The sequence below is a fragment of the Octodon degus genome, unplaced genomic scaffold (assembly GCF_000260255.1).
Source record: "Octodon degus isolate 3935 unplaced genomic scaffold, OctDeg1.0 scaffold00006, whole genome shotgun sequence".
In the NCBI taxonomy this organism is placed as follows: domain Eukaryota; kingdom Metazoa; phylum Chordata; class Mammalia; order Rodentia; family Octodontidae; genus Octodon; species Octodon degus.
This window is the reverse complement of record NW_004524582.1, coordinates 29,768,277-29,782,285: the sequence shown is the minus strand read 5'-3', so window position 1 is coordinate 29,782,285 and position 14,009 is coordinate 29,768,277. Positions and strand designations below refer to the sequence as shown.

The following is a 14,009-nucleotide window of genomic DNA, read 5'->3' as shown; positions in this document are numbered from 1 at the left end:
CAGTGCTTCCTGCCTGTCTGTTCCATCCCCAGGCCTGGCACTTGCTCTCAGCCAGTGACACCATCCGTCATCTCTGTCCGTCACCTGAAGCCCCCAGCCCTCCCATGAGTGCCAACTAAGGAACAGGGGCCTTGTCTCCCTTCCTGTGGCTGCACCCCCATTGCCTTATGTCACACAGCAAATGTGTGCAGCGTGTGGCTGGACGCACGCATGCGTGTGGCTTCGGGATGCGTTGAGGACTCCGGTGACATATGCGTGTCCTGGGCTCTCATGCTGGTTCCTTTTTTGTCCCTGCTGAGACAAAATACCCAATGCCCAAAATGAAGGAAGGAAAGGTTTATTTAGCTCACAGTCTGTGGGTTTTGATCCATAATCAACTGGTTCCAAGGCAGGGTGGCACGTGGCACAGGGACAACAGGCCAGAGCAGCAGAGGATGGCAGAAGCAGCAAAAGCAAAGCCTCCCTCATAGTGTGAGCAGGCTCCACCCTCCCAGGGTAGATGTAGCCCTCGCACCACCTCCGTGCCCTCCTCCTGCACAGGCTCAGGGTGTGCACATGTGTCATCTGAAATAGTCTGTGACAAATTGTGAGCTCCCAAGGCTTTTGTGGTTTTGTGCGTGTAGCTCACATGGCTTCTCTCTTGGGCTGGCTTTGCTTCCTCCTTGCAGGTTTTCTGAAATGGTCCATGTTTCTGGCTTCCCCAAACTTCTGGGGTTTCCACTGAGCATTTGGCCTTACTCTTACAGCTTTGCACACTGCCTGCCTCCCAGGCCTTCTGAAGTTGGGGTGAAAGCCTTCTTAACATTAGCCCAACTCCTGCATTTGGCATGTCCCCAAAGCCAGCACCATGTGGATGATGCCAGGGTCTGACGCCAGCTGGCGCAGTAGCCAAGCTTTCCTCTCTCCCGGCTGTAGAGGTCGAGTGCCTGGACCGCTCCGCACTCTGAATCCAATTCTGAGGAGCAAATGTTTTATGCCACCATTCTGGAGCACAGTGCTCTGTGGCTTTCTTGTTGGAGTGAAGTTTTTCATTCTTGAAGTTCTGAGACTAAATGGCCGAGACTCACTGCTTCTTGTGATGTCTTCAGGCCGTCTTTTATTTTCTCGTTGCTTCTCAGCAGTTGAGATGTCCTCAGCTCTATCTCTGCAGTCCACAGCTTTACTGGGGCTTCCTATCTGGTCTAACTCACATTTTAAATCAACCTGCTGGGCTCTTTGCTCTTGATTCTCAACAAAGATCTGGCTGAAAGCCCCTAACAATAGCCATGCCACACCCAAGACATTCAACTGCCTTGCAGTTGCTTTTGCCAGATTAATTCGTCAGGCCCCCACCTTTAATCTCAGTGTCAGGCAAAGTCTCTGGACACGAGCAAAGTGTAGACGGTCTATTAAGTCATAATGCATGGCATCTGGAGTAGCCGATGCAGTCCCGCCGGAACCTCCCCAGCCTGGTCTGTCCTGGCAGAATTTCCATCCGCCTACTGGTCTTCTGAGCTCTGACCAGACTCTAGAGATCAGCCCAAAGCGCTCCAGCTCTACAGTTTCACCCAGCATCTGAGAGCCTTTCCAAGCTCTTCCCATAAGCCATTCCCAAAGGTTGGAGATAGCATTCATGCCATCTCCTGCTGCCCTTTTACATAGGAGGAGGAGGAGGTTTATAAAGTGCGGACCTTGGCTCCCTGCCGAGTCACTCAGTTAAACTTTTAAACTTCTCAAGTTGAAACAGGAATCAACCATGTTAGCTCTGCAGTGAGCTCAGCCTCAACCTGCACTCAGTCACAGGGCTGTGCCACTGTCCTCTCCCCTCTTAAAGTTGTGGGGGACAAATGGCAAACCTGGGAAATTGGGTCACTTTATTGTCACCACAGAACAGTGCTTTGCTTTGCAAGCCCAGAACAAAAACAGCAGCTGCCCTTAGCCGGCAGTGTCAGGCTGGGAAGACAGATGTGGACATGTGTGGCTGTGACACAAAGGGACACAAGGTAGAGCACAGCAGGATGTCCCTGACTCCTGAGATACACAGGTGTATCTGAAACCCTGTGTGAAAATAAAAATAGAAAATAAGTTTAAAAAGTTTAGGTACGTAGTTCAGTGCAAAGGCCTTGGATTCAAACACCAGTACTGAAACAAAAAAGGAAATAGAATAAAAAAATAATTTAAATTAAATCAGAAAGCAAAAATGAAATACCACACCGCACTGACCAGCTCCCGCAAGCCTCCTCCTGGGCCTTGGGGTTACACTTCCTGCTCCAGTGCCTGTAATCTGGTTTGACCTTCAAAGCAAGCTGGGCACCGAGCCTGACCTGTCTTTTGTCACCAGTGGGGACCTGCAGGTGACAGGCAGCAGCCACTGTCCATACAGCACTGCCCAGAAGGCGGTGGGCAAGGACAACTTCACCCTGATCCCCGAGGGCGTCAATGGCATAGAGGAGCGGATGACCGTGGTGTGGGACAAGGCAGTGGTAAGGCCCCGATCCTTCTCTACCTGCTCCCAGCGACAGCCTAGGTCCTCAGGTCTCCATCCCAGTAGGGGACTATGTGGTTCAGCAGGAACTCAGGGACCTTTGTGCTCCCAGGTGCTGCCACTGTCCTTAGAAAGAACACTTTGCTTTGAGTGGCGGCCCAGTTCCCTGGTAGGTAGAGCTACCGGATGTGCGCCCGTGTGCTTGAAGTTGGGGCCTCACTGAGCTGAGGGAATCCTGCTGTCGTGGAGTCCCTGGTGGCTCTCAGGTCCCTGACCTCAGCCTGGAGGTTTTTATTTACTGTGACTCTCAAGGCAAATGGCGCTGACAGATTGTCACAGAGCCCTTGAACAGATGTCCCCAGATCCCACAGTGAGGAGGCCGGAAGAGTGCCCTATTGGCGGGCATCTTTCCAGCAATGGGAGGAGAGGGTACCCGCCCCCTGCAGGGCCTGCTGCTGGGCTCAGCTCTGCCCCGCCTCCTCATGTACATCCCTTACCTTCAGGCTACGGGCAAGATGGACGAGAACCAGTTTGTGGCTGTGACCAGCACCAACGCAGCCAAGATCTTCAACCTGTACCCGAGGAAAGGGCGGATCGCTGTGGGCTCCGACGCTGATGTGGTCATCTGGGACCCTGACAAGGTGAAGACCATCACTGCCAAGAGCCACAAGTCGGTGAGTGCTGGCATGGCCGGGTTCCGCCGGGTGGATGGAGGGCTCTTCCTCTGCAGTCCTTTCAGAAACTTCTGGTTAGAAACAGCTGAGGAACTTCCTCGATCTCTCTAGCATGACAGCTGGAGAGATGCAGAGGGGGCGTGGAGCGCCTCACTGCACCGCATCTGGGATCTCACAGAATGTAATATCACATCCCTTGCGGGCAGTTGGAATGTGCACATTACCCAGCTTAACCTACGTGTGCCTAGGATTGAAGTGTTTAGAATTTTGCATGACATTCTTAGAGGTGACCTAGAAAAGCCCAAGGGCCAAAGGCGTGTTTGGGGAGAACACATTTGACGATATCCCATTGTTATGTGTCTCCCAGGTATGGACCAGGAGACACCAAAACATTCTTTTTGTGTCTCCGGCTCCTCCTCTGTCCCCTCCCTCCATGACTTGACCCCTTTCCCATTTGCAAAAGATCCTTCTCTGCTTCCTGTTATCTGTCTTTTACGTCACTCTTCATGTGCACGTGGGTCTCTCGTGGAAGAGGAGCCATGCGGTGTGTAAGCTTCTGTGTCTGAGTTATTATGCTTAACACTGCGGTCTCAGGGCACATCTATCTTCCACCAGTGACTCCAGTTTGTCTCCCATGGGGCAGCGCAGTGCTCCACGGTGTCTGTTGACTCACTTGGCTATTGATGGGGTAAAGGCCACTTTTTTAAAAAAAAATTTTTTTAAGGCCACTTCTAAGATTAAACAGAAGTTGTGCTGCTATCAAAATGGGCGAGCGTGGATCGCTCTGACACGCTGCCTTTAACACTTTTGGGAAGATACTCAGAAGGGGAGTAGCTGGGCGGAATGCAGTTTCTAGCCCTGGTTGTCTGCAGAGCCCGCGCACGGAGTTCCCGGAGATTGTGGCGAGGCTCTTGCGTGCAACCTCCCACGCGTGTTCTCACCTCACCGCTGTGACTACAGGCTGCAGGGGAGAGAAGCGTTAGGCCAAGACGCCAACGGCACCTTCGAGCCTGAGGGCGCCCAGTCTGGTCATCAGAAACCTCTGCTCGGCTGATGTGACCTCTGCCTCTGGCCGCCCGGAGAGGGCGGATATGGGTGCCCGAGCCGGAGCCCGGCCCAGGGGGGATGGCGCGTCACTTTCATCGCTGAGATACAGTACCCCAATACCCACACCCCGAAGGACAGGTGGAAGTTGGCTCCTGTTTCAGCCCATAGTTGGCAGGACAAAGGGCGGAGGGGCCTGGGAGGAGAGCTGCTCACAGCTTGGGGCGCAGAAGCTGAGAGAAGGGAGGAGCCCTTCTAGGCCCGCCCGGGACCCGCCCTCCCCACAAGCCCTTCCCCCGGACCGCCTCCTCACCTGACCGCGCCCCCAGGACCGCCTCTTGCCAGGCCCCGCCCCAGGCCCCCCCTAGTGCCGCCTCTTCTCACGAGCCCCAATCCTAACCGCAGTCAGTTGTGAGCGCTGTGACCCCTCCCCTCCCCAAGCCCCGGCTACGAGCACAGGGGCCCTTGGGGTCATCTAGGTATAAAGCGTAGCAGGAACACTGTTCTGCATTCTGCGGGCGCCCAGAGCTGTGACTGGGTTGCTTCTACTTTGTCTCGCTTGCCCTTGATTTCAGCCCATCCAGCGAACCGACAAAGGATGCAGAGATGTTGTAAGATGCCTTCACGTCCCTCGAGGGCTCCGTGCAGCCCCTCCTCTGCGGGGCCAGGAGGCCACTGTCTAGTCCCTGCCCCCTGGAGTTTTATTAAAGAGCCCAGGCTGGAGGCAGTGCATACACAGTGTGTGTGGTGTGTGTGTGTGGGGGGGGGGAATCTCATTGTGAAAGTGCTCAGGGCTCCCAATGCCCCCTGGTGGAGGGGGGTGCGACTGCATGGATGGGGAGTCTTAGGAGGAACCCCTTGTCCTGGAGCCTGAGTGTGACCCAAGGCCCCACATAGCTCCAAGAAACTTCTCGTGGGGCTGTAGGGGTCTTGGTAGTCAGCCTGGTGAGTGGCCAGGGCAACACACCTCCTTGTGACACCTCAGCCTATTACACCCTAGGTCTCTGGGAGGTGTGATCCAGAGAGCAGTGTGGAGAGGAGCCCGCAGGTCCAAGTCAGCTTCCCCAAGGCTCAGGCAAGGACCAAAGGGAAGCAGCTTAGTGGGCACACAGGTCCGCATTCTCTGATTATTCCAGTGGGTGTTCAGGGCTGAGGCCTGGCTCTGCGGCTCCAGGTGTCACTGGGACCCCATGCCGAGGGTAGGAACGTGCTGTTCAGCTCTCTGATGCATGGGTCCTCTCACCGAATCCTCACATCGCATCTGATCCTTGCTCAGATTTGGCTGCGTAATCAGTAACAGAATGGACACGGAGAGAAGTGTGTTGGTCTCCCGTGGCTGCGTTAGTGAAGTGGCACAAACTGGGTGGCTTGAACAGCAGCAGTGTCCCTGGTCAGTTCTGAGGACACAGTTCCAGACTCAAGGTGGCTGGGCTGCGGTCCCTCCAGGGGTTCTGGGTAGGACCTGGTCTCCATTCTTTCCCTGGCTTGTGGTGTCACTACAGTCCTCCATGTTCCTGGATTTATAGATGTGTCACTCCCATGTCTGTCTCTGTCCCCACAGGGCTTCTCCTTGTGCCTTGTCATCTTTTTTTTTTTTTTTTTTTTAGACGGCATACGAGATGTTGCGGCGTGACTGGAGTTCAGACGTGTGCTTTTTTGATGGAACTGGGGATTGAACTCAGGCCTTTGAGCTTGCCAGGCAAGCGCTTATTCTACTGAGCTATCTTCCCGGCCCCTATCATCTTCTTGTAAGAACTGCAGTCATTGGATTCAGGGCCACCCTGCTCCGGGACAGCCCCTCCTAGAGTCACATCTGCAGCCACCCTGTTTCCAAACAAGGTGTCATCATGGTTCGACCCGTTAGTCTGTCCCACACCTGTGGGTGCCCCCTGGGAAGTCACTGTTTTCCAGTCAGGTCAACTCAGGGAGGTGGCCCCTCCTGTGTCTGGCTGGGTCTGCTCTGTCTTTACTGAAGCGGACAGGTCAGGATCCCACAGGACAGCTGATCTGAGGACTTTGTCCCATTCTGTGCCCCAGGCAGGGTCATTCACGCTGCTGGATAGTAATGATTTTCCGAATGCGAGGGAGAAATGCTGGAGCAGAGGTCTGTCTCCAGAGGTGCTATCAAAAGTAGTGTGCATGCTTAAATTTTCAATATTTTGGTACAGTAACATACACATTGCCAGGAATCTCCCTCCAGACACCTCCTTTTGCTCCAAACACCCCATGGTTCTCACCGCTTTCAGCAGCAGCGCTGGCATCCTCTTTCCTGTCTTGTCATGCCTGCCTCAATGTCCTAAATTGATGTCCTAAACATTTTCCTTTCACACTCATTTTGACTTTGGGCAGGAGCCAGAAGTCACATGGAGCCTGAGCCAGTGACTAAGGCAGGCAAGGATGTGGCATCGTTTTTATAAGCCTGTCCTGCTGTTGGATGGTGCACGGCAGCATGTTCACCATATTTCTGATCACATCTCATAAAGATACACAGGAAAGAGGCCTTCCAGAACTTCAGACAGGGGCAAGAAGAAGTGTGTTTGTAGTGCAAGGGGCGTGCGTGGCACTCTGTCTTTATGGTAGTGATGTTTTCAATTTAAATACACTTGTTTCTTGATCAGCTGTTGTATTTAAGTTAAAATTTCCTTTATAACAGTCAAAAAGTGCTTAACGTTTAAACTCTTCTGTTGTGAGGGCGCAGCTTCTTTCATACTGTAGTAGAGAACCTAGTTGCTTCAGAGCGCTGCATCCCGGGGATGCAGATGTGTTTGTATCATGTGCTGGTATTTTAACTTTTATAATGGAGATATAATTCACATACTACCAGTTCAGTCAGTGAAACCGCAGCAGACTTGCTGCGTTCCAGAGGTTGTGCAGTCACTAACTCCTGCACGTTTCGTTGTCCCCCTAAGCGACCCTGCACGCCCTAGCGGTTGTCCCCAGCTACTCCTGGCCCCTGGCAGCTGCTAACCAATCTTTTCTTTTTTTCTTTCTTTCTTTCTTTCTTTCTTTCTTTCTTTCTTTCTTTCTTTCTTTCTTTCTTCCTTTCTTCCTTTCTTCCTTTCTTCCTTTCTTCCTTTCTTCCTTTCTTCCTTTCTTCCTTTCTTCCTTTCTTCCTTTCTTTCTTCTTTCTTTCTTTCTTTCTTTCTTTCTTTCTTTCTTTCTTTCTTTCTTTCTTTCCCTTTCTTCCTTCCCTTCTTCCCTCCCTCCCTCCTTACTTCCTTTTGGAGGGAAAGACTTTTTACTTTTAAATATGACAACCTCCAGAAAATCAAACTAAACAATGTACAGCTGAATTCATTTTTCTCAGGTGAACATTTTTGCAGCCATCGCTGTCCTGGCCAAATAGAATCCGGTAATGAAATCTTGACTTTTTACAAGTAGTTACAGTTTTGTTTTATAATTTTATCATCCAAGTACCTAAACCCTTAACTCTTTTGTTTAACTGTTTAGATAATTTCTCCAGCCTCTGTCTTTCTGTCTCTGTCTCTTTATCGATACACTTTACATAACACAGCGCCCACGCCTATTGCAGGGCCTGTGTACCTGCACGTGACTCACCTCAGTTCCTCTTCTTTTTCCCCATTTCCTTAGCCACCCTTCAATCCCTCTTCCCCTCCTCATTTACAAAAGCTGTGTTTCCACTTCTCCCTTTTTTGTCTTCTTTTCTCTCCCTCCCCATTTCCCTTCCCAGTTGAGCATTTCTGTCCTATTTCATAATATCTAGCATCCACTCTGGTCCCTGTTTACACTTCTGGTGTCTCACACCAGAGAAACAGTGCAGTAGCTGTACACACATGTCTGATTTATTTCACTTGAGTGCGGTCTCCCAGTGTACTGTTTATTTATAAGCATCTCAAGTTGATCCTTCTTTCTCACTGAGTAGGAAGCACTCCACTGTGTAAAAGCATCTTGATCCATTCATCTGTGGGTGGCATTTGGGCTGTCTCCAAGATTTAGCTGTTACCAGTTGTGCCGCTCGCTATAAAAGGGTGTGTATATATTGCAGTGGAATGATGTTTTTAATTCTTTCAGCAAGACGCCAGAAGCAGCTTGGTCAAATGGAACCTTGAGCTTTAGTTTCTTGAGGAATCGCTACACCGATTTCCAGTGGTGGTGCCAGTCCACCCTCCCACTGATGATGGAGAAGGCTTCCTTTTTTCCCACAGCCCCGCCAGCTTTGTTATTATTTGATTTCTTGATAACAACTCTTCTGTCTAGAATGAGATGGAATCTCGGCATTTTTAAAATTTGCATCTCGAGTGAACAGCGATGTTGAACACTATTTTCATGTATTTATTTACTGTTTATACTTCTTCATCGGAGAAGTTTGTATTCATCTCAGATGCCCATTTTTGGACTTTAAACTGACTGATTTTTTTTTCTTTTTGAGCTCTTTATATATTCTAGAGATTAGTCCTTTATCTAAGGAACAGCCAGCAAATTTTTTTTCCCACTCAGGGGTTATTTCTTTGTTCTCTTGATTTTTTTTTGTTGTGCAACAGATAAGAAAGCGAGACCCTATTTGCTGATTCTTTGTAACATTTCCCTTGTGGTCTGCGTTTTGTTCATAAAATCTTTGCCTGCACTTATGGCTTCCAGAGTTCCGTTGTTCTGGAGGGCAGGACCACACATTTAGGGCTTCTCTTTTGATAGTTAGATCTTTGACACATTTTGGTTTTAGTTTAGTGCGTAATGAGCAGCAAGGGCCTGATTCTTGCCTTTGGCATTTGGACGTTCAGCTGTCCCAGCACCACTTACTGGAGAGGCACTCTTTCTTCAAAGAGGGTGTTTGCCCCTCTGTTGGTGACCAGGGCACTGTTTGAGTTACTTCTGCATCTTTGAAGCTGCTCCATTGGGCTGTGGATTTGCTGACCCAGGGTGTTTGCTATGACTGGACTCTTACCGTGTGTGGCCTTTTGTGGCTGGCTTCCTTCCCTTAGCATAATGCAGCCGATCACCAGAATCGACGATTCATTCCTGTCTAGCTGAACTGTTCTCACCGTGTGGCTGTTTTGCTTTCTGTTCATGAAGCTGTTGCTGACTTGCAACTTGAAAGATAGAACAGAATCCACCATGGCTGTCCCCCCGGGAGGGAACCACGTGCTGGGCTTGCAGATGGGCCAGGCCAGCGGGTTTGATCCCGCACTGCCTTTAACAGAGGAGGTGGTTGGGCTGTGAGAGTCTATGCAGCTGTGAAACACAAAGTGCGACGTGTGTGAGGACTGCAGCGCCAGCCTCCTGAGAGCCCCGCTGTAGGCGTGCGGCATGGCAGGGCCCTCTCGGAACAGGAGCTGCAGCCTGCTCTGGCCGCAGGAGCTGAGTGGGAATCCAGGGCTCACTTCCAGTGGCGGGCACATGACTGGCTCCTGCACCTCCTGCAGCAGGTGTGGTCCACATGGTAGCAACGCAGGCGTACTCAGCGCTGCATGGCGGACCCCTCGGGGCTCAGGAAGGACCTGATTAGCAAATGCTCAAGATACAGACGCCCTGGGAGCCTGGCTCCTGGGCCGCGGCCATCTCAGAGTGGGATGCATGTTAGCAGCTGCTTGCAGATGTGGTTGTTGGCCTGAAAACCCAACGTGCACACCTACAATTCTCACGTACTGTAAGAGAATCTCTTAGATGATTAGAAGTCAGTACAGTGAGCCAATAGCATTTGCTTCTAATTAAAGACCACGGTGGAAAGTGGAATGGAAACCAAGCTCCTATTTCTAACAGCAATAAAAACTCAAAGCTTACATAAATGCAGGGACTTTAACACTAAAAAGATTCTTTACAGTGACTACATCACTGCCTTCTAATTTAAGGTATATGTTTTAAGTCATCGGAATGTCAACAGACTGGGATTTTTAAACTAAAAACCAGATCTTGATGGCAAAGGTGGGAATAGTCAAAAGGTTTCTGAACAAAGAGGAATGAAGTAAAGAGGGGGCATTAGGTACCCAAGTGAGTAAGATACACTACACAGCCTGTGTAAGCCCAGATCTGGGCTGCTTCAAGGAGGGAGTTACAATTAGGAAGGCAGAGCTGCCAAGCAGTTGCGTAAGGACACCTGGCTCCAAAGGGATGCCCTGCTCTCTCCCCTGCTCCATCATAATAGGAAGCAAAAGGGACCGAAGAGTAAGCACAGAAATGAAGAGAAAGGAAACCTTTTAAGAATGACAGCTCTGAAGGGAAGTGAGGTACAACATGTAGAAGAGCAGAGGTTGTTCTGTTTGACTGTGAGCTATAAAGTAATCTCTGGTCATTGGCTCAGGGATGCCCACTGTGGTCAGAGCCGCCATCCTGCTGCCACCATTCACATTCTTGATGTGAATCAAGAATTCTAGAACGGATTAATTTGATTCCATAGAACCACCAGCAACCGACGTGGTTGGTGGGGGTGTTGGCTGTGCACACTGTAGACTTTGAGAAATACACAGCCCCAAAGTGCATGCCTCAGGAGAGGAATGAGCACCTTGGGCAGCCCTGGTGCTGTGAAACCACCTGTGTGAGCGATGCACTTCACGCGGAGATGCACCTTGGGGGGCATGGGCAGGTGACGCTTTCCTGTGCTTGGACCACAGGCGGTAGAGTACAACATCTTTGAGGGCATGGAGTGCCACGGCTCCCCACTGGTGGTCATCAGCCAGGGCAAGATCGTCTTCGAAGACGGCAACATCAACGTCAACAAGGGCATGGGTCGCTTCATCCCTCGGAAGCCCTTCCCTGAGCACCTCTATCAGCGTGTCAAGATCCGCAACAAGGTTTGTGGGTGGCAGGTCAGAGCCATGTCCTGTGTCGGGGTGATGGCCGATGTAGAGAAGAGTAGGTCAGGGTGTGGCAGTGGCGACAATGGGGCCTCAGGACGCTATCTGGCCCGGACAGCCCTCCGAATCTGTCAACGCAAGGTGTGGAAGACAGAGGCTTCAGGAAGAGCAGATGCCTGCTCTCATGTGGGAGGGAGGCCCCTAGGTCCCTCCCATGGCTGGGCAGAGCAGAGGCCAGGCCAGGTGAGGAAGAGCCTGCATTGCCCCTGGCTCTGGCCGCCCAGGGTGGAGGTATAGCCCAGGAAGCAGGAGAAGGGTACAGAACACAGCGACAGGCCCAGCCAGGAAGTAGGAGGCACTGAGGCTGCACCTGCCCACTGTAGAGGGGAGGGGACAGTCAGGACTGGGGTCAAGACAGAGTCATCTGCTGTCACTGGTTCCTGCTGGGCCCTGAAAGGCACCTGGACACTGTTCTTGGAGGCTTGGCATAGACACGACCTACAGCTCTGTCCTAGGCAGCTGGCCACATTCGCAGCTCCCAGCCTGCAGCAGCCCTGGGCCAGCCACTCTCCTACAGAATAGTTCCTATTCCACTTTCCAACCTGCAACCCCGCTTGCTCCTGAGGGCAAGTCTGGGTTCGGGAGGCAGGGTACTGCAGCCCAGGTGGTGCACTGGCTCCGTCTCAGCTCCCACTCCCATCCCGTCTGGAATCATCTGTCATCCAACAGTGCTGAGCCATGGTGTGCTGTGGAGCTCTACTGGGGCTGAGAGAAGGACTGGTCTTGGGGGCGGTGGGTGGGATTCGGCCGGGAGGGTTGGTGCTGGTCGGGTTGGGGAGAGCAATGGTTTCTCCATTCTCCCATGTGGATTTAGGATCCTCTTAAGTGGATCTGTGTGTCCATGTGGGTAGAAATGCATGTGTATATTTAAAAATGCATCGATATGAGTGTCATGTGTACGTGTGCACGTTGTGTGTGTACGAGTATGGCATGTGTTAGCACGCGTGTGGTGTGTGAGGCGTGCAGTGCACATGAGTGGGAGTGTGTGCGTGGTTGACTTTACTCAGCAGGCTCCCGCCATGTGAGTGTGCAGAAAGCACACAGATGCCACTCGGCTCAGCCACCTCTCTGACCGTGCTTCTCCACAGGTCTCGGGACTGCACGGGGTCTCCCGGGGAATGTACGACGGTCCTGTGTACGAGGTGCCCGCCACACCCAAATATGCAACTCCCGCCCCTTCTGCCAAGTCCTCGCCTTCCAAGCACCAGCCGCCGCCTATCCGGAACCTCCACCAGTCCAATTTCAGCCTGTCAGGTGGGCGCTCGGCAGGGTCCCCGGGGCCTTGGCTTAGGACAGTTTTAGGCACATGTCCCCTTGTGTGCCTGTCGCTCACTGGGGCGTGGCCTCAGCCTGCTCCTCTGGCTTGCCGAAGCGCCCCCACAATTCCGATTGCACCTCATTCTCACGACGGCCCTGAGTGTGCAGTGGGGTGATCCCAGGTTTTTGAGAGGAAGCAGAAGCCTCCACAAAACTGTGTCAGGATGCCAGGATGTGGTGCCCACGTGCCTGAAGGAAACCCCGTCTGTGCGCCTCTGAGATCCTGTTAAGGCCAGGGGGCTGCACACAGGAGGCGCTCAGGGAGGTTGCTGACCTGTCCCCGGAATGTCACCTTCTGGGGTGACCAGAAGAGAAGGAGCAGCAGGGCTGCATAGGACGATGACCCAGGGGACAGAGGGGAGCAGTGGGTTCTGTACTGAGCTGTGCCCGAGGCGAGCTGGGGTCCCCGCATGCATCGCACCCAGCAGTGACCGTCTGGCTCTCTCCCCCAGGTGCCCAGATAGACGACAACAACCCCAGGCGCACCGGCCACCGCATCGTGGCGCCCCCTGGTGGCCGCTCCAACATCACCAGCCTCGGTTGACCACAGAGGAGCAGACGGGATAGAGCGAAGGATTCCGGGAACACAGTCCATCCCTCTTCCTGTCCCTGCCTTTGAAACCCACAGTTTTAGTTGGTACCGATGGGGGGAGCTGAATGATGTCCTTTCTCTTTTGGTTTAGGAAGAAGTGGTCCTAGTGTGGTGTGTTTGCTTGGAAACCCTTGCCCACAGCTGTGTGCTCAGGCCGAGTCAGCCTCGGAGCGTGGCTTCCATTCCCCTCCCTCGTGACCCACAGGTTTTAGCCTCGTCTTGTACTGACCCCCACTGTGGCTCCAGCGGCTCCACGACCCTGTGAGTGGCGGTTCCTTTGCACCTGTAGTGACCTAGGATAGTTTGATGCATGTTCTAAGCTGTGTATGCGAGTCTGTGAGTGCGGCCCCGGCCACCAGGGACTGTTGTAGACGCCACGCGGAGACCTCAAGCCCTCAGGGCCGATGCCCAGGCTCAGAAACGAAGCTGTTTACCGAATGCCCCCAGCCCACCTACCCCAGAAGAAGCCACCCACCCTACTGCGCCGCACCCCACCGAGATCTGTGAATTCTCAGGATGGCAGGGGACCCCTTCCACTTGGTCTCAAAGAAACACCACCCCCGTCCTGTGTCAGACTCCTGTCTCTGTGACACCCCGACTTGTCGTGATGTCTTTCCGCTCTGTGTGTCCATCTAGCCAGCTCTGGGCTTCTGGCCAGGCCTGGTTCACAGGGGACGCTCATCCCCATGCCGGCTGCGAACGGTGGGGTGAGAGCTGCCCCAGGGTGCCCTGCCCTGTCCCCTCTGAGGAGGTGGACTTGGCAGTCAGATTTTTAACGTTTTGTACAGTTTTCCTTTGTAATCACCCCCATTTTTACTTACTAATGATTTGTTGTGGCTCTTATTTCTGAATTCAAAGCTTGTGAAAAAAATAAAGAAAATGAACTGCCCGCTGACCTGACTGGGGCCTTCTTTGTCTGGTATTGTTCTTCAGTAGCGTACAGCAGTTGGCAGCACGCAGGGTCAGAAACGCATCCCTGTCAGGAGTGGGAGCTGATGTATGATCACTCTGCATCGTGGCCCTTCCCTCTACGCCCCATCATGGCCCTTCCCTCTACGCTGCATCGTGGCCCTTCCCTCTACGCCGCATCGTGGCCCTTCCCTCTACGC

General features: G+C 52.6%; 1 protein-coding gene across 1 annotated transcript in view; it reads left to right on the top strand.

Moving 5' to 3' along the window:
* Crmp1 (collapsin response mediator protein 1) overlaps positions 1-13,884 on the top strand; it is a 59,624-nt gene extending 45,740 nt beyond the window's left edge. Inside the window, exons 10-14 of the mRNA XM_004624578.2 lie at positions 2,321-2,462; positions 2,968-3,138; positions 10,749-10,928; positions 12,080-12,245; positions 12,761-13,884. Coding sequence (XP_004624635.1) covers positions 2,321-2,462; positions 2,968-3,138; positions 10,749-10,928; positions 12,080-12,245; positions 12,761-12,852 — 751 coding nt within the window. The 3' untranslated portion in view covers positions 12,853-13,884. The remainder of the gene's footprint in view (positions 1-2,320; positions 2,463-2,967; positions 3,139-10,748; positions 10,929-12,079; positions 12,246-12,760) is intronic.
* Positions 13,885-14,009: the final 125 nt, after the last annotated feature.